The 26983-nt window shown below is 43.8% G+C and overlaps 1 protein-coding gene across 2 annotated transcripts in view; it reads left to right on the top strand.

The window, feature by feature from the left end:
• Nucleotides 1-26983, top strand: part of LOC138670945 (cyclic AMP-dependent transcription factor ATF-7-like) — a 105145-nt gene that overhangs the window by 69700 nt on the left and 8462 nt on the right. For both annotated transcript variants that reach the window (XM_069758742.1, XM_069758743.1), the window contains exons 3-12: nucleotides 13405-13501; nucleotides 17444-17565; nucleotides 21769-21888; nucleotides 22806-22960; nucleotides 23768-23867; nucleotides 23951-24067; nucleotides 25334-25465; nucleotides 26153-26350; nucleotides 26442-26550; nucleotides 26688-26714. In XM_069758742.1, coding sequence (XP_069614843.1) covers nucleotides 13405-13501; nucleotides 17444-17565; nucleotides 21769-21888; nucleotides 22806-22960; nucleotides 23768-23867; nucleotides 23951-24067; nucleotides 25334-25465; nucleotides 26153-26350; nucleotides 26442-26550; nucleotides 26688-26714 — 1177 coding nt within the window. The remainder of the gene's footprint in view (nucleotides 1-13404; nucleotides 13502-17443; nucleotides 17566-21768; nucleotides 21889-22805; nucleotides 22961-23767; nucleotides 23868-23950; nucleotides 24068-25333; nucleotides 25466-26152; nucleotides 26351-26441; nucleotides 26551-26687; nucleotides 26715-26983) is intronic.

Here is a 26983-nt window from a genome sequence, read left to right on the forward strand (position 1 = left end):
CATACAATTACTGCACGTGCACATTCAAATGGCCTCTCACGCATGCGCAGTATGCTTTGCCCAACTGTGGGCAAAGCATAAAATCGGTATTGTGCATGCTGCGGCATACGCCATTAGGTTCTATGGCCCGGAAGTATTGTGATGCAAATTGTGTGTTTCCTCACGCCAGAAGTCTGTCAAAAGTCCTGCACTTTACACCGGGCCATAGAACGTAATGGCGTATGCCGGAGCAAGCGCAATACTGATTTTATGCTTTTGCCCACAGTTGGGCAAAGCATACTGTGCATGCGCGAGAGGACATTTGAATGCGCACGCGCGGTAACTCTATGCAAATTCAGGAATTACCCAAAAGAAATGCTTAGAGCAAGCCAGGAGGGAGGGAAGAGACGGACAATAAGTCCCGCCCATCGGACCGGACCGAGCAGATTTACATACACCGCGGTAGGAATATAAACGGTATTTATGGATCATAGGTGGGGAGTTGAGGGGTATCAAAAGTACTGGTATAATGCATAAGGGACCCTAAATTGAATGATAATTTTACATGTCACAAAAACGTGGTGACAGAGTCCCTTTAAATCCAAAAGCTCTGATTGGGTCATAATGGCGGCACCCAGTAATCTAAGTGATACATCGTTGGAATCAGGGTCTCTTTGCCTAAATTATGCTGCTCTCAGATGAGAAAAAACCTGGGGACAGATTCCCTTTAAGGCAATGTCTACTTGCATAATCTAGTAGAATTCAGCAAGTACAAAAATACAATATTTTTAGAATGGGTGTTTCATTTACAAGTCAAGAATGTGTAACCACAAAAGCTGCATAATGGGCTTATTCCACATATCTCAGATTCCTTCTCCTACAAACCCTCTACATTTGCACTTTTTTAGTATTGCGTCTGTCACATTACGAGTTTCACACGTACATGTTATGCGACTTTTGCTCACAGCCCGGGACTGTAGGAAGCACAGTCATGTCACCACATACAGTGCAGAATTCGGCCAGGATTTGGATTCTTTATAAAACTGACAAGCGGCTCGTTGTGTATATTCCTCAGCTCCCCCAACATGTCGCGTGTAGGAGGAAACATCCAGGTGCGCTGTCCGTCATGCGCCTGCTCTGCGCCCTTCTCTTATCAGGCTGCGGTGACAATATTTTTAGCATGTGTATGTTTTAACAGCGCCGGTATCTGACCTTTTCCTCTACATCTCAGGTTACACTGTCTGTTGATTCTGCTCAAAGATCACAAAAAGGGAATTAGAATTTGTTGTCTCTGACAAAATTCCAATGGGGGGAAAAGAGGGATCATTTGTGCACTTTCTCCTGCACGGAGATTGCCTGTGTACACTAACCACTTACTACATGGCCACAGCGACAGCTACCAACTTGTATCTCTATTGTTCTTACTGATGGATCACCACTTAAGGTACCTTCACACATAACGATTTTGTTAACGATATCGTTGCAACGTCATGCTTTTTGTGACGTAGCAACGATCCCGCTAACGATCTCGTTATGTGTGACAGCGACCAACGATTAGGCCCCTGCTGGGAGATCGTTGGTCGCTGGGGAATGATCAGGACCTTTTTTTGGTCGCTGATAACCCGCTGTCATCGCTGGATCAGCGTGTGTGACGCCGATCCAGCGATGTGTTCACTGGTAACCAGGGTAAATATCGGGTTACTAAACGCAGGGCCACGCTGCGTTTACCCTGGTTAGCATTGTAAAAGTAAAAAAAAAAAAACAGTACATACTCACATTCTGATGTCTGTCATGTCCCCCGGCTTCAGCTTCCCTGCACTGACTGTGAGCGACGGCCGTAAAGCAGAGCACAGCGGTGACGTCACCGCTGTGCTCTGCTTTACGGCCGGCGCTGACAGTCGGTGCGGGAAGCTGACGGCGGGGGACGTGACAGACATCGGAATATGAGTATGTACTGTTTTTTTTTGTTTGTTTTTTTAACTTTTACAATAGTAACCAGGGTAAATATCGGGTCATTCCATGTCAAGTGAACCAATGATTTTTACCACTATATTTTTAATTCTTTTGAGATTTTGTTATTTGGTAATAGTGTGTCAGAGAATGCAAATTGTGATTGAAAAAAAAATTCTAGTTTTTGTTTATTGATTTTCAAAGTTCGGAAAAAGTGCGAATTTCGGTGTTGCCTGCCTTTACCTTTCTCCCCATAACTCAGGCTAGAAAAGAGATAGAGATACAAAATAAACAACATTCTACTCAGAAATGTACAGGCTTTCACCAGATATGTCACAAGAGTATCTTTGATAATATTTTACCTATGCGAACGCAAGTGCAAAACTTTAAAACACATTTCCGAAAAAACGTTTAATTTAAAAATTTCAAAAACTGCACATGTGCCTGCTATGCTCCTAGCCACATCTGTACCAAATACAAGTGTCAATTCGAAAATCTCGCATTCAGATCAGTTCGGCCTGTGGTCTAACAGTGTGGGGTGTATATTTACCAAATAATCCATGATTGCTGGATATTACTGTATTATTTTATTATGTTACAGCTTAGAAGCAGGAGAGGACAGAGGAGAAGCTTTGTTAGGGCTGAGAATGACCATGGGTAGACGGTGACTGCAGAGCAGATGACTGGCCGGCAGCTCGAGCCTCCAGAGGCCACAATCACACCAAATCTTACCACCCAGGAAACTCCTCAAATGGAGGGAGAAAAATATTCTTACCATCCAGTTCATGTATTGTACAAACCAGGACTACAAAGAGGAGGAGGAGAGTTTGTGAAAACCTCAGTTACAGGAAGCAGAACCCATCACAGGGACTCGGCAATATCGGACTCTCATCCCATGTAGTGAAACAGAAATAAAAACAAGAGTTTTTTCATTCAGCAAAGAGAGTGGTAGAAGGCGGCACAAGATCGGCAATGGATGGCATAACTGGCTATGTGACCTGTGAATATGACTGGCGCTGGTGGCGGCTACTGTAATCTCCAAAGATTGTGAAAATGAAGAAGTAGAAAGGACTTTTCTGCACTTTCTGGTCCAGTGCCGTCCTTTGTGTATCCAAGAAAACCAGACATTGTAAAAGTGAGCAAAAATCAGATATAACTCAGGTAGAGCCGAGCACCATGACCGTCCGCACATACTCTGACACAGAAGGAAACGGCCATTGCTAGTAAGCGCTTATGGACAAGATGACATTTCACCCACTACAAGGGACACATTGATGATAAAAGGCCAGTGTAAAAACCTACTATTAATTGTTTGATTAGTTCATATTTTATAGAACGAGGATTTAACTACTGTACTATTCTTCTTAAACACTTCATAAATGACATGTTTAGTGATGAATTGTTCCATGTATAAATAGGTGGTAAAAATATTGGTTCTTTTAATCTTGTTTTTAACATATAATTAGGATGAGACTGTATTTGGAAAATCACACTTGAGGATATGATCACCTTTTTTCTTTTGGTTTGTTCAATGAATTCAGGTTGAAAATGCTGAGCAAGTTGTGTTTTGATGATTAAGATGTATTTATTCTGGCACTTCGGGATTTGTTTTTTGTGTTTCTTTATTGTTACATATAAATGTTGAGTTCAATACGTTGTAATTTGAAAAGAAAATGGGAAGAAACTCGCACAAACATAAAATCAGATAATTCAAGGCTTAAAAAAATACAAATTTGATAGATCCCAAGTTGAATCCCTGTGCAAATATAAACAAGAACACAAGTAACACACATGCATGTTTTCACAATTTTAAAACATACGTTTTTTTCACCATTGCGCATCAAAATTTTTAATTTGATTTTTCCAAAACGAAATATCAAGAAACATAGTCTTGTGACATATCAAATGAAAGCTGGCACCGTTCTGAGAACAATGATGCCTCTCCCACCTCTTTATCTTAATTCTAGCCCGAGATATGATAAAAAATGTAAAAGCCATACCAGGCCAAAATCCGCACTTTTTCAAATCTTTAAAAATCTGTAAAAAAAAAAAAATTAACTGATGAAGAAAAAAATTCTAAAGTTTTAATTTGTAATTAACAAAAGTTGTACTTCATAAAAACAAAAAATAAAAAAAATCTAAAGACGTCGGGTAAAAAAAATATTCATATTTGGATCACTTGATATGGAATGACCCTATCGGGTTACTAAGCGCGGCCACTGCTAAAAAGGGAGCATTCTTTGACAAAAGCAAAGTTTGAGGGAGCAAATTATTATTTCAAATAAAAATCATTTTTTCGAACCTTTTCAATGTCTGGACTAGATTTTAAATTCATTTGGCAACATTTGATTAATAAAAGTATGAGTTTTCAAGGAAAACACAAAATTGTCTGGGTGACCCTAAACTAATTGTACATTCGCACTGAAGGCATCAAAACTATGAATTAACACATGTGGAATTATATACTTAATTTCAGTTGTTTCACACTTTTTTGTTATGTCTTATATTCTAGGTTCTTCAAAGTAGCCACCTTTTGCTTTGATGACTGCTTTGCACACTCTTGGCACTCTCTTGATGAGCTTCAAGAGGTAGTCACGGGAAATGGTCTTCCAACAATCTTGAAGGAGTTCCCAGACATGCTTAGCACTTGTTGGCCCTTTTGCCTTCACTCTGCGGTCCAGCTCACCCCAAACCATCTCGATTAGGTTCAGGTCTGGTGACTGTGGAGGCCAGGTCATCTGGCGTAGCACCCCATCACTCTCCTTCTTGGTCAAATAGCCCTTACACAGCCTGGAGGTGTGTTTGGGGTCATTGTCCTATTGAAAACTAAATGATGGTCCAACTAAACGCAAACTGGATGGAATAGCATTCTGCTGCAAGATGCTGTGGTAGCCATGCTGGTTCAGTATGCCTTCAATTTTGAATAAATCCCCAACAGTGTCACCAGCAAAGCACCTCCACACCATCACACCTCCTCCTCCATGTTTCACGGTGGGAACCAGGCATGTAGAGTCCATCCGTTCACCTTTTCTGCGTCGCACAAATACACGGTGGTTGGAACCAAAGATCTCAAATTTGGACTCATCAGACCAAAGCACAGATTTCCACTGGTCTAATGTCCATTCCTTGTGTTCTTTAGCCCAAACAAGTCTCTTCTGCTTGTTGCCTGTCCTTAGCAGTGGTTTCCTAGCAGCTATTTTACCATGAAGGCCTGCTGCACAAAGTCTCCTCTTAACAGTTGTTGTAGAGATGTGTTTGGTGCTAGAACTCTGTGTGGCATTTACCTGGTCTCTCTCAGCTGCTGTTAACCTGCGATTTCTGAGGCTGGTGACTCGGATAAACTTCTCCTCAGAAGCAGAGGTGACTCTTGGTCTTCCTTTCCTGGGGCAGTCCTCATGTGAGCCAGTCCTCATGTGAGCCAGTTTCTTTGTAGCGCTTGATGGTTTTTGCCACTGCAATTGGGGACACTTTCTAAGTTTTCCCAATTTTTCAGACTGACTGACCTTCATTTCTTAAAGTAATGATGGCCACTCGTTTTTCTTTACTTAGCTGCTTTTTTCTTGCCATAATACAAATTCTAACAGTCTATTCAGTAGGACTATCAGTTGTGTATCCACCAGACTTCTGCTCAACACAACTGATGGTCCCAACCCCGTCACACTTAGCGACGCTAAAGCGATCCCGACAACGATACGACCTGTCAGGGATCGTTGCTGCGTCGCTATGTGGTCGCTGGTGAGATGTCAAACAGTGAGATCTTCCCAACGACGCAGCAGCGATGCGGCGACCTGTAGCAACCTGTAAAACGATGTCGTTGGTCGTTGTGACCCTGTCACATGGCAGCTATTATGACGATTCAGACCTCGATGAGGGACGTCCTGTGTGACGTTGTAGTCACACAGGCGTGCATTTGCGTTGCCTTTTCTGCGCCCATTCAGTTCCGATTGGTGGTTTGCAGATTAAGAAAAAATGGAAACGCATTTGAGACCCCAAACGATACCTACCGTGCACAAAATATAGGTGTCAGAAGAACCGTTGAAGAATAGATGCATCGAAGAGGAGTCGCAGGCCGGAGAACTCTACAACGATCTGCAAACCACCACGCGGTCAGGTACAAAGGATGGAAGCGCTACTATGTCGCCTTCTGTTGAAGGCATGACCGCCAATCAGAACGCAGTAGCGACCACCAATCGGAGCGGAGGGGTGGGGAAAAGGCAACGCAAATGCACGCCTATGTGTCGGTGTCTGAGTCGTCAACGAGGTCGTTGGTAAGGTGTCAAACACAGCGATGTGTGCTACCCAGCGGGACCTCAGCGATCAAAAAAAGGTCCAGGCCATTCCGACACGACCAGCGATCTCACAGCAGCGGCCTGGTCGCTGCTACGTGTCAAACATAGCGAGATCGCTACTGAGGTCGCTGTTGCGTCACAAAACTTGTGACTCAGCAGCGATCTCGCTAGCGAACTCGCTTAGTGTGAAGTACCAAGAAATCCCACTTAATTAAACCTGACAGGGTGCATCTGTGAAGTGATAACCATTCCTGGTGACTACCTCTTGAAGCTCATCAAGAGAATGCCAAGAGTGTGCAAAGCAGTCATCAAAGCAAAAGGTGGCTACTTTGAAGAACCTAGAATATAAGACATAATTTCAGTTGTTTCACACTTTTTTGTTAAGTATATAATTCCACATGTGTTATGTTAATTCATAGTTTTGATGTCTTCAGTGTGAATGTACAATTTTCATGGTCATGAAAATACAGAAAAATCTTTAAATGAGGTGTGTCTGTACTGTGTGTGTGTGTATGTGTGTATATATATATATATATATATATATATATATATATATATATATATGTATATATATATATATATCTCCATATATCCACAGGTTACAAGTTCACTATAAGGAGTAATAAAACAAAAAAATAAAAAAAAATTTTTTTCTGAAAAACAAAAAAAAAATCTAATTACCTAATGAAAAGTAAAGACCTTTAAATATATTTGCTATTACCATGGTCCTGAATATCCAATCTAGCAAAGCTTGAAGTTGTTTAAAGGAAACTTGTCACCTGTAAAAATGCTATTATCCTGTAGGTATGGGGTTAATCTGCAGGTTAATAGTGTTATTAATAGTGATGAGCGAGTGTACTTGTTGCTCGAGGGTCCTCCGAGTATTTGTTAATATTCAGAGATTTAGTTTTCATGGCCGCAGCTGAATGATTTACAGCTAGTAGCCAGCCTGAGTACATGTGGGGGTTGCCTGGTTGCTAGGGAATCCCCACATGTAATCAAGCAGGCTAGTAGCTGTAAATCATTCAGCTGCCGTGATGAAAACTAATTCTCCAAGCACTCACAAATACTCTGAGGACCCCCGAGCGTGCTCTGGAAAGCTCGGGCAACGAGTACACTCGCTCATCACTAGTTATTAACCTACCCGATGCCTGCACTTAGCCGAACCTGTGTGGAGATAATGATCTTTATTGGTGTATCCCCATCAGCGTTTTGGTTATGTGGGCGGCACTGGTGCTGGTTCAGTCTCCATTCTCAGTATGAGCCTGCTGAGTGACCGCTGTAACCGCGCCCCGGCCCTGACTGACTCTCGCTCTGCATTGGGGCCGGCTCTGTCAGGACCAGCGTCGCCCCTATAGCTAAAACCGGAGCACTACCAAGGGAATTAAAGTTAATTTTCTCCCACAGTGGGGCTCAAAGTGTGGGCATCAGGCTGGTTAATAACTCTATTAACCCCATATCTGCAGGTTAGTAGCGGGGGTTTTTTTTTTTTTTTTTTTGGTTAACAGGTTCCCTTTAAATTGTGTAGAAAAGGAGAAAAAAAATCTAAAGTCCAAAATGGTGGTGTTTTTGTTTTTTGATGACCACAACTCACAAAAAATCTAGTAATATACGTTGAAAACATAGTATTTACCCCAAAATGGCACCAATAAAACTACAGCTCGGCAAACAAAAAACCAAGCCCTTGCATGGCAACATCAATGGAGAAATAAAAAATGTGCAGGTCTCAGAAAATGGGGACGCAAACCAATTTTTTTTGCTATTGCTGTAATCATACTCTCCTGAAGAATCCTGATCTCTGGTCATTTTTTTTTTACTGCACAATTGACACCATAAAACCAAAAAATAATGGCGTAATAATGTTTCAATTTTCACCATTTTACCTCGCCTTTTATATTTTTCCATTCATTACATGGTAACCTGAATGGTGTCTTTCAAAATTATACCTTGTCACGTGAAGAAACGATCCCCCGCACGTCTGCGTCAGCAAAAAGATAACGTTACAGCTACTTGGAAAAAGGGAGGAAATAATGAAAACGCAAAAAATGAGAACTGCCTGTTTCCTTAATTAAGGGATTAGGACGTTTTTCCTATGTAACCTTCATCTACAACATCGGGGAACAATCCTCATCCTCCAGTAAGGCTTTTCTGTGATACGAATGATAAGGCTTTTCTGTTGGACGAATGATCCTTTGTGTTTGGTGAATAGAAATCCTGACTTTAATCCCATCGCTGCTGCATGAGATGTTTGTGACAAGTCTCGTCAGATCCTGGGCACCTTTCATGTGATACAAAGCCAGGTATATGCTGATCCCTCCCCATAGAGCTCAGCAAGTATATGCAAACAGGTTTTACCGAGGGTGAGAACATTTCTGCGTTAAACCATGGAGCAGTGTACAGAACATCCCACCTACCTCCAGGTAGTGCTCCCATGGATTTTTCAACACATTTGTCAATTTTCTTTAAAGAGAACCTGACGACCCAACTTCTAGCATGTGTTTTTCTTTGGTAAAACCCTGGCTAACAAACCCTCTGTACAGTATCATACATTTTCAATCATTCAGACTAGTCGAGAGGGCACTGGTTTCTCCAGACTAGCCGTCCCAGTAATCCTGTTACCGCGATCGTGTGGATGGGAGAACATGAATTACGAGCGCGGTGTCACCGCTAATTGTCTGCAAGTCAACACCGCTGCTCCTAGCTACTTTTCTACTGGAGGAGACTGGTTCACAGGTCCGTTCACATGTTCCACCAGTAGCTGCCATTATGAGAACAGGAGCGCTGTGTCAGACTTAGGCTACTTTCACACTAGCGTTTTCTGCAATCCGTCACAATGCGTCGTTTTGCAGAAAAAACGCATCCTGCAAAAGTGCTTGCAGGATGCGTTTTTTCCCCATAGACTTGTATTGACGACGCATTTGCGACGGATTGCCACACGTCGCATCCGTCGAGCGACGGATGCGTCGTGCTTTTGCGGACCGTCGGGAGCAAAAAACGCTACATGTAACGTTTTTTGCTCCTGGTGGACCGCTTTTTCCGACCACGCATGCGCTGCCGGAACTCCGCCCCCACCTCCCCGCACCTTACAATGGGGCAGCGGATGCGCCGGAGAAATGCATCCGCTGCCTCCATTGTGCAATGCGTTAAATGCTAGCGTCGGAATCTCTCCCCGACGCATTGCGACGGGGAGATTCCGACGCTAGTGTGAAAGTAGCCTAACCAACTCATTGCTCGGGGTCCTAGCAGAAGGACACCGGAGCCCAAGCTTAATAAAAATATTAATAATAATAATCTTTATATAGCTCCAACAAATTGCACAGCACTTTACAATTCAACAGTTCATATACAAGTTTATCAAATAGTTTCAACTTTATGGGGATTAATTTACCCCCAAGATTGAATTTTCACTTTTTTTTGCGTTTTTTTTTTTTTTTTGCGATAAAAACGCATACATATGCATCCTATCGTTTAGAATGCATTCTGCAATTTTTGTGCGCATGATGCGTTTTTTTTCCGCGAAAAAAAGGCATCGCGGTAAAAAAAAGCAGCATGTTCATTAATTTTGCGGATTGTTCGCATTTTTCCCGCTATTTAATGCATTGGGAAAAAATGTGAACGTGTGCACATACCCTTACTCCTCCGACAGATTGCTGACACCGTTGGATAATTGGGAGCGACTATTCCCATGAAACCATTATCGGCTGGTGTAGACGCACCATTCGTCTCACGGCTCCCTTCTTCCACGTAGGGACTTTCCAACACTTGTGCGGTAAAGCTCGTGTGCACATACTCCGCAGCCCCACATGTGTAATGACTCATCACAAGCGGCAAGAATCGTCATGTCCGCCCAAACCTACATACTGTTCTTTTAGATTTTTTTTTTTCTTCCTTTTTTTTTTAAACAGTTGGTTTGTTAAACTACAGATACATCTGCCAAGATGTTTGTCGAACACAATGAAATTCTGCATCCTTCCAGTCAATTCTGTGATTTGTTGTGGCATGATGTGACGAGTACTATACTCCAGCGTTATGTAAGCCGGCTCTATTGTACAGGGGCGCACTCACCGCCACCGCACTAAAGAGGATCATTATTCTTATTTAGGCAAATCCTGATCTTGTCTGACTGCGTGGGACTAGAAGTGACGGGGGATACCATTCACTGACGAGATGAGTCACAGTCCTCCTTATGGTGGCCATGTCTAGGTTACGCGGTACTCGTCTGAGTCATACCCACTGATGCACCGAGTATTTCCTTTTTATAACGTGCCCCCTGCTGTCACCAACAAGTGTAACCAGACTGCTCACAAGTGTGACTCCCCTCAGCATGGAATTGTAAGGCCACGTTCACACATTCAGTATTTGGTCAGTATTTTACGTCTGTTTTTTTTAAATCCAAAACCAGGAGTGGGTGAAAAATGTAGAAATGGAGCACTTGTTTCTATTATACCTTTCCTCTCATTGTCCCACTCCTGAATTTGGCTTACAAATACTGAGTGTGTGAATGTGGCCTAGCTGTCATTTCAGGTAACTTTTCGTGATAAGCTGTCATGTGCTTACATGAGGAATAGCACTATTTCTGGCTATTATATGATTTGTATTCTGCATTTTTTACCAGCTTTCTCCTCTGCAAGCTCTATCTTTAATTTTGAGTTTCCTGTTGGATGAAGATTAGCTGCTATGGTGGATGTCTCTTATGCACAGAAACAGATTCCTGACTTTATTACTATTTTAGGGACATGTTCAGAAGTAAGAGAAACAGCATACATGGCATTTAGACAGCAGTACTGAGTGGTGTGGATGTGAATCCAGCTCTGTGTTAGGTAAATCAATCACTAACTATAGCACACTCTGCCTCTTCTTGTTTATCCACTCTGTTCCTCTCTCCTCCTTCCCCACCCCTGAGTTTAAAAGACCCTGTAACCTGGCACCTCACTGCGCTGACAGTCCACGTCTTGCTCTCAATGCAGATTTGAACTATTTTGTTTGGGGTTTTTTATTGTGGGTGTAAGGGGAGTTCCCAAGTAGGGGAAGAAAGAAGTGGCTTGTAAATGGAGAAAGGAGTTTTTTCTCATAAGATATTTTACAGTGTTTCTTAGATTCACCAGTGCTACTTATTTATGCAAAGTGACCATTGAAAGAGCATTGAATCTCCCCTTAGAAGGGCTAAACCCCATTAAGGGGCTCTTTGTCTCATTTTAGCATAAATTAATTTCTGCTTTGATATATGATATAGGCAATGTTCAGTGTCCCCATAGCAGTAACTACACGTGTACAACACTAGCAAGAAATACTATAGTAATACAATTTTTTCCCTAAAAATTAAGTCTAAAGTGAGTAAAACGTTCCAAAATCAACATGCCTCTAAACCGAATGGATGTGAAAATATTAGGATGCCAAGAGGAAAAGAAACATTCCTGTGGTCCTTAGGTCCAAACTTGTCCTTTTCCTTAGGGGGTGAAGCCCCCACCCTGTAATTCCTTATACTCATTGAATAGTGGGTGATGATCACACATAATATCCTATCGGGCATTTTCCTCGTTCCCCAGCTGCCTCCCCTCCCCGCACACATATGCTCGCTCTCCTCCAGCCCAGAGGAAGTGGAGGAACATGCTTGTGTGATTGTATGTGTGCAGTAATCCCATAGCTCTCATGTTTCCGCAGGCTGTGCGTGCCAGGCTTGGACACGGCTTCCAGGGGCCTAGTTTTCCTGAGGTTGTTTTGGCACTAAAGCTCGGGACTAGAGGGGGTGCGGTGCCCTTTATTCACTTTTCCTGGCTGCTGGAATGCATTTCTCAGCTGTTGCAAGAACTCCCCATCTTTTTTTTTTTTTTTTCAATCCCCCTCCCAAGTTATCAGTGCGACGCTGCTGTACAACTGCTTCCCCTATCTGTTTTTAATATTCCATATTTAAGTTAAAGGCAGTCACAGCATTCGCCCAGCTGACCGATCACTAAAAATTGTACAATTGTTGAGCAAATTTTCCTTTCCTCCCTTCAGCAGACTTGTCTACAGCCGCTCATTGCTCTGTTTGGCAGCCATTCATCTCCAGTTTGTACATTCACTTTGTTTTAGGGACAGAATTGCATCTCATTTTTCACCCGACTTTGAGGACCAGCAGTCTCAAGTGGAGCCGATTAGTAGCAAAGTGGATGAGATGTGAATGAAGTGTTCTTACACTCCGCTTTTGTCCTGTTTTTCTCCGCACGTTTTTGCAGCGAGGAAAAAAATGCAGCATTTTACAGCACCAGCAGATTGAATATTCCTGAGATCTCATGCACATACTGCTTATTTTTTCCTTACATATATGGACTATAAAGCTTTTTTTTTTTTTTTTTTTTTTTTTTTTTAAATCCTCAGCGTTTTTACAATATTTTTCCCCCATTCAAAAGAAAGGGAGGAAAAACACAAATGAGTGTGTATTTTTGCTGCAGACAAAATCTGAGATAAGTACGCTACGTGTGCACATATCCTTAGAGTAGCAGAACAATTACCCACGCCAAATCGGACATGTGGCACATTGCACAGTGTGGTATTAAATGGCTGCCAACCGGCGACATGTTTTCCGTTTAGCTGACGTTTTATAGCCGGTTTGGTAGTCCGCACTTCAGATGCATACAGAACAGTGTAATAGATCGCTCAGTGCACATAGGCAGCCATTGTTCACCGCAGCTCAAGTCCTACATACACAGGGAATGTGCTGTCAAGAACGATGATCTATTAGGCAACCCCAAAAATATAATTTCACCCAACGAACATGCATTTTTGCTTGTTCGTCAGGTGATCAGCAGCCTAGTTACATGGCCCGATTATTGGGAAACCAGCAATTCTCAATAAGCATTTGATGTAAATGCGCCTGAAGTCTCCTCTTCCCTGTAATGCTAATGGAAGTGTCACACTTGAGGAGTCGCTCGTCTGATGTAACCATGGGTTCAGTGGTAGCTGCCGGGGTCGCTGTGCGAGTCCTAGCGTAGACTCGTAGCCCACCCACTGTCCAGTCTGTGGGTCTCGGTGCATAGTGAGATGCCTCATGTCCGTATTGCAGAGATACAGAAGCTACAAACTCGGTCTCAGGCCATAGTGGCGTATTTTGTGGCATAGGTTGGGCAGCACTAGTTTTGCATATTTTTTGCTTTCTTTTATGTCTAGGTCCATTATTACTATTAATCGCTTCTTCCATTTATTGCAGCGCTTCACGAATGAAGACCATTTGGCTGTACACAAACACAAGCATGAGATGACCCTGAAGTTTGGGCCTGCAAGGACCGACTCCGTGATCATCCAAGGTAATGTCGCCAAACCCACCACTGCTTTTATATATTTCTTATAGAATGGTCTAAGAAATGGAAACAGAGCTCAGATTGGCTGCCATGGACAGTTGGGCAGGTTTCTTAGATTCTTGTACTAATTATTCACCTAAATGTTTATCTCGCCAAGTGCCCTCTTTACCGGTGTGATTTGTGTAATGGACTGCCGCAGGTTATACCTTTTGTGCTGCCAAGGACCCAGCAGGGGGGAGAGCCCATGGCTACTTAAAAGCTTCTACTAGTAGGTTTCTCATAAAGGATGAAGATAATGAATTTCATGGCCCACTATTAATGGCGGATTGTCCTAAGGGTCTGTGTATAGTAAGCTGCAGTGATAATTCATTCTGATGGTCACCCGCAATTGCCACGGTAAGTGGTCTTCTAAGGTCTGCATAAACTGTCATGGGACTGAGTCGTGGGGAATTAAGGGTTGGATTCATTAACGTTTTTACTCCAGAATTATAGAGTATAACGCCTTAAAGGGGTTTTACAAGAATGAGATAAATTGGATATAATTCAATCGTCACGTTTCGGTGTGACTAGGGTGGGCTGCCGTTTTATCTAATTCTCGGAGAGCCCCTTTAAGTAATGAAATTTTTGCACAACTCTGAAGTTGTACAAAGATATTGTGTTTTGGCCTTTTTCACACTAGTGTTGCCAGCTACTCCAATATGGGCCGAGTCTGGGTAGGACAAGTGTGACAAAGCCTACATATCTATTTAATTAAACTTGACGCCTTAGTGGGGAAAATGTCACCAGTGACGTACTCCAGTTCCTGGCTGCAGTACATTTGAAGTGGCAATGCACGCTAGTTAGGAGGTGCACCAAATTCATTAAGTGGTGAGCGCCTCTTAACGAATTGGCCGTCCCGTACTTCAGTGAGCCCGTTCATAAGGACTGGTGTGTATTTGCAGGGAGTGGGCAATATCCTACATACACAGGGACCCTGTGGTGTCTGCCCATCCCTGGAGCAGGTGGGAAGCTCTTCCGCCTCCTCCAGTGGCAGAATACACACAGTCTTCACTATGGCTGCCCTCACCTGCTGCCATTCAGGATACATGTGATTTGGGATGTATTAGAACATTAAAGGAGGTCTGTCGGCTTAATATGCTGCCCTATAGAAGGGCAGAAAGGCTACACCAGGCACATAGTTTGTCCAGTGTAGTGAGGGACGCGCTCCTTTCACCTATGTCCCACCTCCCCCTGCCTAACAGGCCGATGGCGGTCAGACTTCTGTATATCTGTGCATAGACCGCTATAACGAGGCGCTCTCCTCCTGAACAGTCCAGACTCAGTGCTCCTGGTAGCCAAACGGTGCTGCAGGAGAGCGGACCGGTCACTGTATCAGGGCACAATATTAAGCTAACAGACCTGATTCAACGTTTTTTATGCAATTGCTTAATATGCAGTTTTCTCATGTGCCAGGTAGGGCCATGTTCACATCACACTCTTGTTCCTATTCACAACAGAATCTACAATTTTAAAGTCCCAGTGAAGAGATTTGTTTTTTTATTTCCCCATCCATTTGATATTAGTGAAGTATGTGCAGGTCTCACATTTGTACAATGCATTAAAATGCTTACCATTCGCGCTCTTCTGCCATTTCCAGCATTGCTCCGGTCCTCTCCTGGATCACGTGGCCGCAGTGGTGAGCAGCCAGATCACTGCAGCGTTTCATGTATGGCTGTACGTCACTTTCTATCATAGACTTATATTAAGAAAGGAGCTAACGGTATGTGGTGTGAGCTGGGCAGAAAGGACTGCAAGCACAGGAGGCAGTAGAGGATCGGAGCAGCGCTGCAAACGGCAGAAGACAGCAACCGGTAAGAATTTTAATGTATACGTTATCCAAGAAGTACTGTTTTTCCTTACGGTTGCGATGTGTGTCAATACGTCGCTAATGTTAGTCTATGGGGAAAAAACGCATCCTGCAGACAACTTTGCAGGATGCGTTTTTTCCCCTAAACGACGCATTGCGACATATTCAAAACGACGCTAGTGTGAAAGTAGCCTTAAAGCCGCAGTGCTCCTCTGGCTAATATGCTAATTATGCAAATTGTCTCTTCATAGTTGAAGAGAGCTAGAACTCTAGTGCCACCTATTGGAAGGTAGCAATCCTACAAGTCGATGTTGACCCTTTAAAGGGAACCTGTCACCCCCAAAATGGAAGTTGAGCTAAGCCCATCGGCATCAGGGGCTTATCTACAGCATTCTGTAATGCTGTAGATAAGCCCCCGATGTAACCTGAAAGATGAGAAAAGAGGTTATATTATACTCACCCAGGGACGGTCCCACTGCGGTCCGGTCCGATGGGTGTCGCGGTCCGGTCCGAGGCCTCCCATCTTCATAGGATGACGTCCTCTTCTTATATTCACGCTGCAGCTCCTGCGCAGGTGTACTTCTCTGCCCTGTTGAGGGCAGAGCAAAGTGCTGCAGTGCACAGGCGCCGGGCCTCTCTGACCTTTCCCTGCGCAGTGCCGTACTTTGCTCTGCCCTCAACAGGGCAGACAAAGTACGCCGGAGCCGCAGCGTGAAAACAAGAAGAGGACATCATCGCAAGAAGATGAGAGGCGCTGGACCGGACCACGACGCCCATCGGATCGGACTGCCCGCCAGGTGAGTATAATCTAACCTCTTTTTCTCCTCTTTCAGGATACATCGGGGGCTTTTCTACAGCATTTCAGAATGCTTATCTACAGCATTCTGAAATGCTGTAGATAAGCCCATGATGGCGGTGGGCTTAGCTCAACTTGCATTTTTGGGGTGACAGGTTCCCTTTAACGAGCCTTGTCACATGACTTAGGATCATAGCCAAACCAGAATCTCATTTTGCAGACACTGTGTTTCGGGGTACTGCCCCTCGTCAGTGCAAAGCGGAGATCTCTCAATCCTCCAATAGGTGGCACTAGAGTTCAAGCTCTCTTCCTCTCTGAAGAGACAATTTGCATAATTAGCATATTACCCAGAGGAGCATTGCGGCTTTAAGTCTCCTCATCTTGGCATGCTTAGCATGTCGGACTCTGTAAGGAGAAATGATGCTTCTTGGATAACGGTCTGATGCCTCTCATTCAGCCAAACCAGATCTCTGCTTTGCACTGATGAGGGGCAGTACCACGAAACACAGTGTCTGCAAATTGAGATTCTGGTGTGGCTATTATCCTAAGTAATGTGACAAGGCTGGTTAAAGGGTCAACATTGACTTGTAGGATTGCTACCGTCCAATAGGTGGCACTAGAGTTCTAGCTCTCTTCTTCTCTGAAGAAACAATTTGCATAATTAGCAATGTTTACGTTAAATATTGATTATTTATAGAAAATATATAGTGAAATAAAAAGCCCACTGGAATGGAACTTCATAGTGAATTTTCTTGTATGCCCCGGTGGTCCTATGAGCATATTTGTTCCCAAAATTTCAGACAAAATTCCATTCTCTTTTTGCTAGAATTTAAAGCAAATAGAGAATTAAGATGTATGGCAAAGATTTTTCAGCCACAAAAAAATGTCTGCAACAAAACTACGGTGACTAAATGTACCTTAAAGGGGAGTGAAGTAATCCATTCTGAGGTGTAACCCCAGTGTACAGGGTAGATTTGGTGTAAATGGGTTGATCGGGTAGCTAATGGACATCGGATCAGTGGGGATCCGAGGGCAGACCTTACTGAGCTGCGAAGTTCCGGCTCCATACACCGTCTACACCCAGTATCGGTGTCAGGTGCAAACAACTGATCTTTCATGATGCTGATTTTCAGACCCCCAAGCAGTCTGATATTGATGAGATGACCTCTCCAAAGGAGAGGTCATCAATATGCCAGTCCTGGACAACTCCCTTAATATATTTTAATATTTATTGCAGTGCATTTAGATTTTAATGACTGTTATACCTGCTGAATGTCTGATATGAAAAATTCTCCCTTCTTCATAGATCAGACTCCCACTCCTACACGCTTTCTGAAGAATTGCGAGGAGGTCGGTTTATTTAATGAGTTAGCCAGCTCTTTTGAACATGAGTTCAAGAAAGGCACCGAAGAGGAGGATGACAAAAAGGTGATGGCTGCCATTAACTATTACTCATTGTTGAACCTCCTGGTTTTATGCCTGTTTTAAAAAGTGAAGATGTAAAAGTGATCTACACTTTGTATAACCAGTAGTGATGAGCGAATATACTCGTTACTCAAGAATTCCCGAGCACGCTCGGGTGACCTCCGAGTATTTTTTTTAGTGCTCGAAGATTGTTTTCATTGCCGCAGCTGAATGATTTACAGCTATTAGCCAGCATAAGTACATGTGGGGGTTGCCTGGTTGCTAGGGAATCCCCACATGTAATCCAGCAGGCTAGTAGCTGTAAATCATCCAGCTGCGGCAAGAAAAACTAAATCTCCGAGCACTAAAAAATACTCGGAGGACCCCCGAGCGTGCTTGGGAAATCTCGAGTGTAACATGTATATTCGCTCATCACTAATAACCAGTTCCTGACCACCCATAGACTTTATATGTCCGGGCATTTAGCACTTTACTCTGCACTGATGTTCTGGAACATGTTTGTTTAGCTGTAGGGATGGGGAGTCGGCTGTCAGACACAGCCGGCCTCCCCATAGAGAAGACAGCCATGGTTTATGATCATCTCTGCCTCCTAGTATACACCACGCTGAAAAAGAACTGTGTATATAGATTAGGAATCACTGACATTGCTTTCTCCTCTGGACCCAGCAGTCTTGTGATGTTAGACCATAACCCGAAAATAGACCTAGTCAGGAAGTCTTGGCGAGGTAACTGGTCCTGAACTTGTTAAAGGATATATAGAATAATAGGCCTTACATATTAAAAGTGTTACAGATAGTATTGTTAGCCATAGCAACCAATCAGAACTCTGCTTTCATGTCTTAAACTCTTGTGGTAGAATGAAAGCCGCACTGTGATTGGTTGCTCTGGGCCCCAATATCTGTTTTCCTGTTAGCCAGTTCTGATGCCTTAGATTAGGTGTGGCAGATTTGTGGCCATAATACATTGAAAATATTATGTTCAAATCAGAACCTGTTTTTTTTTTTTTGGGGGGGGGGGGGGGGGGTTTATTAATCTTTTGCACTTTTTTTTTTTTTTTTTTTTTTAATGCACTCACGTACCTTGGGTAAAGTGGCTTGTGCTTTAGAGTTGCCCTGACTAATTTTCGAAGATTGTCTTTTAAGATCCTACTTATAAATGTGGCAGAACACAACTATGGGTCCGGCTTGGCATTACTTTTAGCCCCATGTGTCCTGTTGGTAAGTGTATTGCACACTTTGTGGGGCGAGATATTGCTGCTACCAGTATTATAAAATCGCTCCCATTGACAGGAATTATAGGAAAAAATATTTTTACTGTAGGTCCAATTTTTGGAACTGGGGGCTCAGTGTTTACATTTCTATTTTGGGAGGTCTTAAACTTTTGGACGGGTAACACATTATTTACATCTACCACAAATTTCTTATCGGGATTGCTATGTACTAAATACTATAGCACTTTACAGTGGGTACGGAAAGTATTCAGGCTCCTTTAAAATTTTCACTCTTTGTTTCATTGCAGCCATTTGTTAAATTCAAAAAAGTTTATTTTTTTCTCATTAATGTACACTCTGCACCCCATCTTGCCTGAAAAAAACAGAAATGTAGTAATTTTTGCATATTTATTAAAGAAGAAAAACTGAAATATCGCATGGTCATAAGTATTCAGACCCTTTGCTCAAGCACTCATATTAAATGGAATCTGTCACCCCAAAAATCATACATGAGCTAAGCCCACCGGCTTATCTACAGCATTCTGTAATGCTGTAGATAAGCCCCCGATGTAACCTGAAAGATAAGAAAAACAAGTTATATTATACTCACCCGGGAAAGGTCTGGGTCCGATGGGCGTTGCGGTTCCGGGTCCGGCGCCTCTTATCTCCATACAATGACGTCATCTTCTTGTCTTCCTGCCGCGGCTACGGCTCAAGTGTACTTTGTCTGCCCTATTGAGGGCAGAGCAAAGTACTGCAGTGCGCAGGTGCTGAGCCTCTCTGACCTTTCCTGGCACCTGCGCACTGCAGTATTTTGCTCTTCCCTCAACAGGGCAGACAAAGTACGCCTGCGCCGGAGCCGCAGCAGGAAGACAAGAAGAGGACGTCATCGTATGAAGATAGGAGGCGCCGGACCCAGATGGCGACGCCTATCGGACCAGACCGCAGCGTGACCACCCCTGGGTGAGTATAATATAACCTGTTTTTCTTACCTTTCAGGATACATCGGGGCTTATCTACAGCATTACAGAATGCTCTAGATAAGCCCCTGATGCCGGTGGCCTTAGCTCATATACGATTTTGACAGATTCCCTTTAAGTCACATGCTGTCCATTTCCTTGTGATCCTCCTTGAGATGGTTCTACTCCTTCATTGGAGTCCAGATGTGTTTAATTAAACTGATGGGACTTGATTTGGAAAGGCAAAACCTGTCTATATAAGACCTCACTGCTTACAGTGCATGTCAGACCAAATGAGAATCATGAGGTCAAAGGAACTGGCCAAGGAGCTCAGAGACAGAATTGTGGCAAGGCACAGACCTGACCAAGGTTACAACAGAATTTCTGCCATACTCAAGGTTCCTAAGAGCACAGTGGCCTCCATAATCTTTACATGGAAGAAGTTTGGGACCACTATAAGTCATTCTAGACCTTGCGTCCAGCCAAACTGATCGTGGGAGAAGAGCCTTGGTGAGAGAGGTAAAGAAGAACCCCAAGATCACTGTGGCTGAGCTCCAAAGATGCAGTAGCGAGATGGGAGAAAGTTCCACAGAGTCAACTATCACTGCAGCCCTCCACCAGTCGGGCCTTTATGGCAGAGTGGCCTGACGGAAGCATCTCCTCAGTGCAAGACATATGAAAGCCCACCTAGAGTTTGCTAAAAAAAACACACGAAGGACTCCCAGACTATGAGAATTAAGATTCTCTGATCTGATGAGATGAAGATAGACCTTTTTGGTGATAATTCTAAGCGGTATGTGAGGAGAAAACCAGGCACTGCTCATCACCTGCCCAATACAATCCCAACAGTGAAATGTGGTGGCAGCATCATGCTATGGGGGTGCTTTTCAGCTGCAGAGACAGGATGACTGGTTGCCATTGAAGGAAATATGAATGCGGCCAAGTACAGAGATATCCTGGATGAAAACCTCTTAAACAGTGCTTTGGACCTCAGACTTTGCTATGGTCCTTAATTGCTGTTTAGGGCAGCACGGTGGCGCAGTGGTTAGCACTGCAGCCTTGCAGCGCTGGGGTCCTGGGTTCTAATCCCACCCAGGACAACATCTGCAAGGAGTTTGTATGTTCTCTCCGTGTTTGCGTGGGTTTCCTCCGGGTACTCCGGTTTCCTCCCACATTCCAAAGACATACTGATAGGGATTCTAGATTGTGAGCCCCATCGGGGACAGCGATGATAATGTGTGCAAAACTGTAAAGCGCTGCGGAATATGTTAGCGCTATATAAAAATAAAGATTATTATTATTATTATTAGGGTCAGTCTAGGGAGAGATTAGCCCTAGTTATCACTCCCCTCCTACTTAAATTTGTTTATTTTTGCACTCTTTGGATAACTACTTTTATATGATATACCTTTTTAAATATATTTAAATAAAGATTAATTTTTAGAGGTCTAGGGTTCTTTTTTGCTTTGTAACCATTCTTGACTGGCCCAGCCAGAGCCCTGACCTAAACCCAATTGAGCATTTCTGGAGAGACCTGAAAATGGCGTTCACCAACGTTCACCATCCAACCTGACGGAACTGGAGATGATCTGCATGGAAGAATGGCAGAGGATCCCCAAATCCAGGGGTGAAGAACTTGTTGCATCATTCCCATGAAGACTCATGGCTGTACTAGCTCAAAAGGGGGCTTCTACTCAATACTGAGCAAAGGGTCTGAATACTTTATGACCATGTGATATTTCAGTTTTTCTTTTTTAATAAATTTGCAAAAATTTCTACATTTTTTTTTTCAGTCAATATGGGGTGCAGAGTATACATTAATGAGGAAAAAAATGAACTTTTTTGAATTTACCAAATGGCTGCAATGAAACAGAGTAAAAAATTTAAAGGGTCTGAATACTTTCCGTACCCACTGTAATTAGTTTCGTTGTGTAGATTTTCAGTTTTAATGTGTTTACAATTAAAAATGAAGACCTGTCTGTACATGAAATCTTTGTGAGGCGTCGGATGTTTATTCCTTATTCTTGTCTTCTGCAGAGTGCGGGACCACTGGACATGTCTTTACCCTCAACACCCGATATTAAAATCAAAGAGGAAGACCCGGTAGATGTGGATTCCTCCCCTCCAGACAGTCCTAGCTCATTAGAAGAGGAAAAGGTAGTGATGCCTATTTGTACGTGGCAGTGATGCCCAAGTAAAGCTTTCCGATAAACCCGTATTTGATACTTTTGAAATATACTTTTTTATTGTAGCATATAGATTATTACTCCATGGAAGCCTGTAGAGAGGTATATGGAGCCATAGGCGCTTTTTGTGCCTCTTTATCAGACCCAGGCAAACTGTGTGGGGGGCTGTGTGGGGACATCATTCTGTATGGGGGGTTGTGGTAGTTACCAAGTGCCATAAGGGTTGGTGGAAAGATGACCACTTCCCTGGTGGGTTGTTATATGCTCAGACAATCGTATGATTTACCCGTCCAAGAACATGTCAGACTATAGTGTTTGGATGCAACCAAAGTAGTATTGTTGCTCGGAAGATGTCCGATTCATTAAAGAATCTGTGTTTTTATGCCCGTCACCCACTGTTAGATATTGTGCCACAGATAAAATGTGCATGCGCACTGCTGAACCGTCAGCTAATGAACACTTCTTATCAAGTGACGAATGCAGCAAATTGCGCTCACCTACGTTCCCTGCTTTTGTGGCCCCTGTCGGGGTAGCAGCTCCTATGATCTAGGCCTGGTTTTGCATAAAGAGCATACGTTTCATGGTGTAGGTTTTTGGCCATGGTCCTCTCTCTGCCCACAGTCTGCTGCACATAACTTTACATAAACTGTAGGCAGACACTTGCCAGACATTAGGCCCATGGGAACGTCAGACTTACCTTCTTTTTATCTAATGTGTGGGTGATCGCAGTCATCAGGACCAGGCGGGGTTCTGCATATTTTATCCAATATGAATGTGCAATCGTAATGAGAAAATGTTGCAGGTGCTTTGTGTCCGTCTCACGCAGGTTGACTTTGCTCGTTGTTCAGTCCTTTGAGTGCTGATTATTACTCTGTCACTCTGGTTAAGGTTCCAGCGAAGCCTCAGGTCAGCTCTACACCCACTCCAACAATAGTACGGCCTGGTTCACTGCCCCTCCATTTGGGATACGATCCTTTGCACCCCACACTGCCTTCACCTACATCTGTCATCACTCAGGCCCCTCCGTCCAACAGACAGCTAGGGTAAGGAAGCAGTAGCTGCACTGTCTGCAAATGTCTGCTCGTGGTGTTCGCCTGAGACCCCTAACTCCTCTCTACTCTCTCCCTGTCCACAATTGTCATGTTTTGTTTGTTTTTATAGTGCGAGCCTTCCATCCTACATTCTGCTTGTTGTAATCTAATCTCAGATTATTATTCTTACTGTTTTCTTGAAGTATATCATTCTCCATCGGCCTTTATCAATCGGTTTTATAGGGGTATTCCCATCTTCCATTGCTAGGATATGCCGTCAGTCTGCGATCATGTCAGGTCTGACTTGGTGCAGTCACCAAACCTTAGAATGACCTGAGCTCTGGTAACGAGCCGTGTCCGCTGTCCCTGGCCAGTGCCGCGCCTGTCCATGCAGCTTTGCAGAACGCTGCAGCCGGCACCGATCACTTGGCTAAACTGTAATTACCCGCTCCACCGGTGACTGGAGCCTCGCTGTGCAAAATGACCAAAGTCTCCCATTTATTCTCCACATCTGGGGAGTCCCAGACATTGGACCCCAACCAATAGGTAATGGCATATCCTAACGAGAAAGCGGAACTGTCTAGATAGGAATACCCCTTTAAGACTTCTGTTATGAGTGCGAGTGTTGCATTTGTTGCCTCGATTAACCAATCCATCAGTATCAATGAAATCTCTATCTGCTTGTCGCTGTCTGCACAGTGAATACTACATGTGGTGAATGCAGGTGAACACCACTTGCACAATTTTTAAGCTTCATTTTCTTGCTTTAAGTGTTTGCCCTCAGTTATCCTTTTGAATGTTTTCTCCTCTACGTTTCAGTTCCCCGGGCAGCTCTCTTTCCCTTATGATGCATCTGGGCAATGGTCCGCCGGTCCCTTTCCTCCCGGGTCCTCATGTACAGATGCCATCAGTTATATCGGTAAGGACATCTCTCCGGGCTGTGGTTTCATACCATGTGGGAAAAGCCGGTGGACCACTGACAACTTTGTGCTCTCTGTTTAGTTGGCAAGACCTATGCACATGGTGCCCAATATTCCAGGGATACCCGGGCCCCCGATAATTGGCGGTGCAGGACATATATCTCCTTCTGGCCTTTCAGCTCATGCAGAAGCCAAATTGGTGAGTTTCTGTATAGTAATCGGCGTAAATTGTGAGAATAGTCATTTACTGATAATTGCGTTGTGAAACAATTTCAGTTTGATGTAAATATACATTTTTTAATTAATGCATAAAAATGTGTTTATACTAAAGGCCCCCAAATCTGCCAAGTTATTGAATGACTTGTTCTTGAAGAAATTCCAGGTTTTTGCTATGTAATCTGAAAGCAGCATGATGTAGGGGGCCCTGAGTCCAGCGATATGTCAATTGCTGATCTTCACGCTGTCATTTTGATACAATCCCAGCTTTCTCTGTTTCTAGCAGTTCTCTGAATGCTGAGCTCTGTATTACCCCTCCTATATCACTGATTGGCACCTTTCTGTGTACACTCTACATGGGCAAATCAGTGTTGGGGGCAGGGTTACACAGAGGAGTTGACTAGGAGGCACGAGACACCTAGTCCTCTAGTGATAATCTCCTGCTGATAAAACACTGATTTTTTTTTTTTGATTTTTTTTTTTTATTGAAACCACAATACACAGACTAATAAGTGACACGTGGCTAGAATCAGGGTCTCAGACTCTACATCCAGCTGCTCTCAGATTACATAGCAAGAACCTGCTGACAGATTTGCTTTATGTCCTCCAGGGATCCTACTAGTCACAATAAGAAAATCAAATTGAGTAATTTATTTTTTTTATTCCATGATACTCGGAGGGGTGGACCTTTTTGAATATATTATATAGTAGGTTTAAGGGTAACCTGTCTGGTCTCCCCGTGCCCTTTAACACCGCAACTCACCCTGCAAGAAAATCAAGCCTTCACACTTAGTATGTTAACATGTAGATTAAAAAATATGGCTCGTGGAAGCTTCAAAAATGGAAGCCCCTACCAAAAGTTGCTGCTGAGCGATGGGATATAAGGTATTCAGCCCCCTACTTTCTAGAATACCACTTATAATTCTTCATATTCTTTGTACTAGGTATTCTCATGGTAAGTGTGTACCACCTGTGTTGGATATCCATAAGTCGTAGTCCCACCTATTCATTAATGGCTTATCCACAGAATATGCCATAATTGTATGGTAAATGCAGGTCCCACCGATACTCCTCGCATCCAGCTGCAGCCAGAGAGCCGTGCATGTGTCTGGGACTGCGGACCACCTCTCCTCTGATGACCACGTGCGTTAGGGCCCCTCTCTCAAATCAGATGCTTTTTTTCCACCATGTAGTTAAATATGTGACCTTCGTTGTAAATCGTATTTCTGTTTTCCGTTTACTTCCCCAGAGACTTAAAGCCTCCCTTACTCAACAAGTGCCATCCTCGCTGAACGGAGGGATGGCTATGGTAGCATCGCGACCAGAGCAGAGCCAGATATTGGTTCAGCACCCAGATGCACCGTCGCCTGCACAGCCCCAGGTGAGTGTCCTGAAAAAGACAAGGTGATTTTCCCCAACAATTAGATTCTTGCACACTTGTCATGTCATTGGAATGAATGGTATTATGTCTGCTGCGGGATTAAAGCCTCACAACCATATATTTGTCAGTGCGGAGATGGGGCTAAAACCATCCCATTTTCAGAAATTGTCCCAGTTGATGGACACCAATGCAGCAAAGGGATATTTCCATCTCCTATAATTATGACCACAGGGATATGCCCTACATGTCTGACGGCGGAAACCAGAAGCTGTCCGGCATCATCCAGGAAAGGAAAGTTGGCCACACGTGTGCGACTTCCTCCATTCCCTGGTATAGAAGTTCTGAGAATTGCTGCCGCTACCTCTCTGGTCATCGGGGAATTAAGGCTTTGTTCACACTTTTGATGCTTTTTTTTTTACATGAATTTTTGCTGCAGATTTTCCCCCACTCATTAGAACGAGTGGACTCTGCAGCAAAACCGTTGAAAGATTTGACATCACACAGATTCACATCTGCAGTAAAGTCCCATATAAGCAGCATGGGTATGAGAATCAGGAATCTCATTCACTTTGAGGCATCGGGAGCCCTTCAGGATTTGTGACTTCTGTACAGAAAAAATGCGACAAATCCGCAATGTGCGCAGCGGCCCTTATCGCTTACTTTTCTGATTGCACTTTTTATTTGCAGGTTTCTCCTGCTCAGCCCACTCCGAGCACTGGGGGCAGGAGGCGGAGGGCAACAGATGAGGACCCAGACGAACGTCGCCAGCGCTTCCTCGAGAGAAACAGAGCTGCCGCCTCGCGGTGTCGTCAGAAGCGAAAGGTTTGGGTCTGCTCTCTGGAGAAAAAGGCAGAAGAACTGACCACTCATAATGTGCAGCTTAGTGTAAGTTCCGGGGTCCAGCAGACGTGAACGAGGGTCCGTAGTACCCAGAGGGCTCGGCTCACCATGCTTTTGTCTGAATTTCCTCCTGTAGAATGAGGTTACTCTTCTGAGAAATGAAGTAGCCCAGTTAAAGCAGTTGTTGCTGGCTCACAAAGACTGTCCTGTCACTGCGCTGCAGAAGAAAAGCCAGGTCTATCTAGGTGAGTAGTGGCGGACGTCCGCTGCCTGTCCCATGTAGAATATTACTGTGGCGCTCACTTTCAGTGTTATTAGGGCTTCTCTCATTAGTAGATGTGTTATGTGGCCTGTCCCAGTGACTGATCATTTGTATCTCTAGGGAATCCACGGGGAAAACTCCAACTAGGTAAGCTAGATCCATTCCTTACTGTGCATTGTGTTATTTGCAGATGTATCAAAACTAACCTTAAGGGCTTATTCCCAAGATGGAACATCATCCCCTGCTTATAGGATGGGGGATAACTTACTAATAATGGGTGGAGGCGGGGTTTGAACAGTGGGACCTTCATTGAGCCCCTGAATGGGGCTCCAAAACTCAAGAGCAGGGGTTTGGAGTACCGTCTGGAATGGAGTAGAGGTGCACATCCTCAACCTGCCGTCTGTTCATGGTCTATG

The sequence above is a fragment of the Ranitomeya imitator genome, chromosome 3, assembly GCF_032444005.1.
Source record: "Ranitomeya imitator isolate aRanImi1 chromosome 3, aRanImi1.pri, whole genome shotgun sequence".
NCBI lineage: Eukaryota > Metazoa > Chordata > Amphibia > Anura > Dendrobatidae > Ranitomeya > Ranitomeya imitator.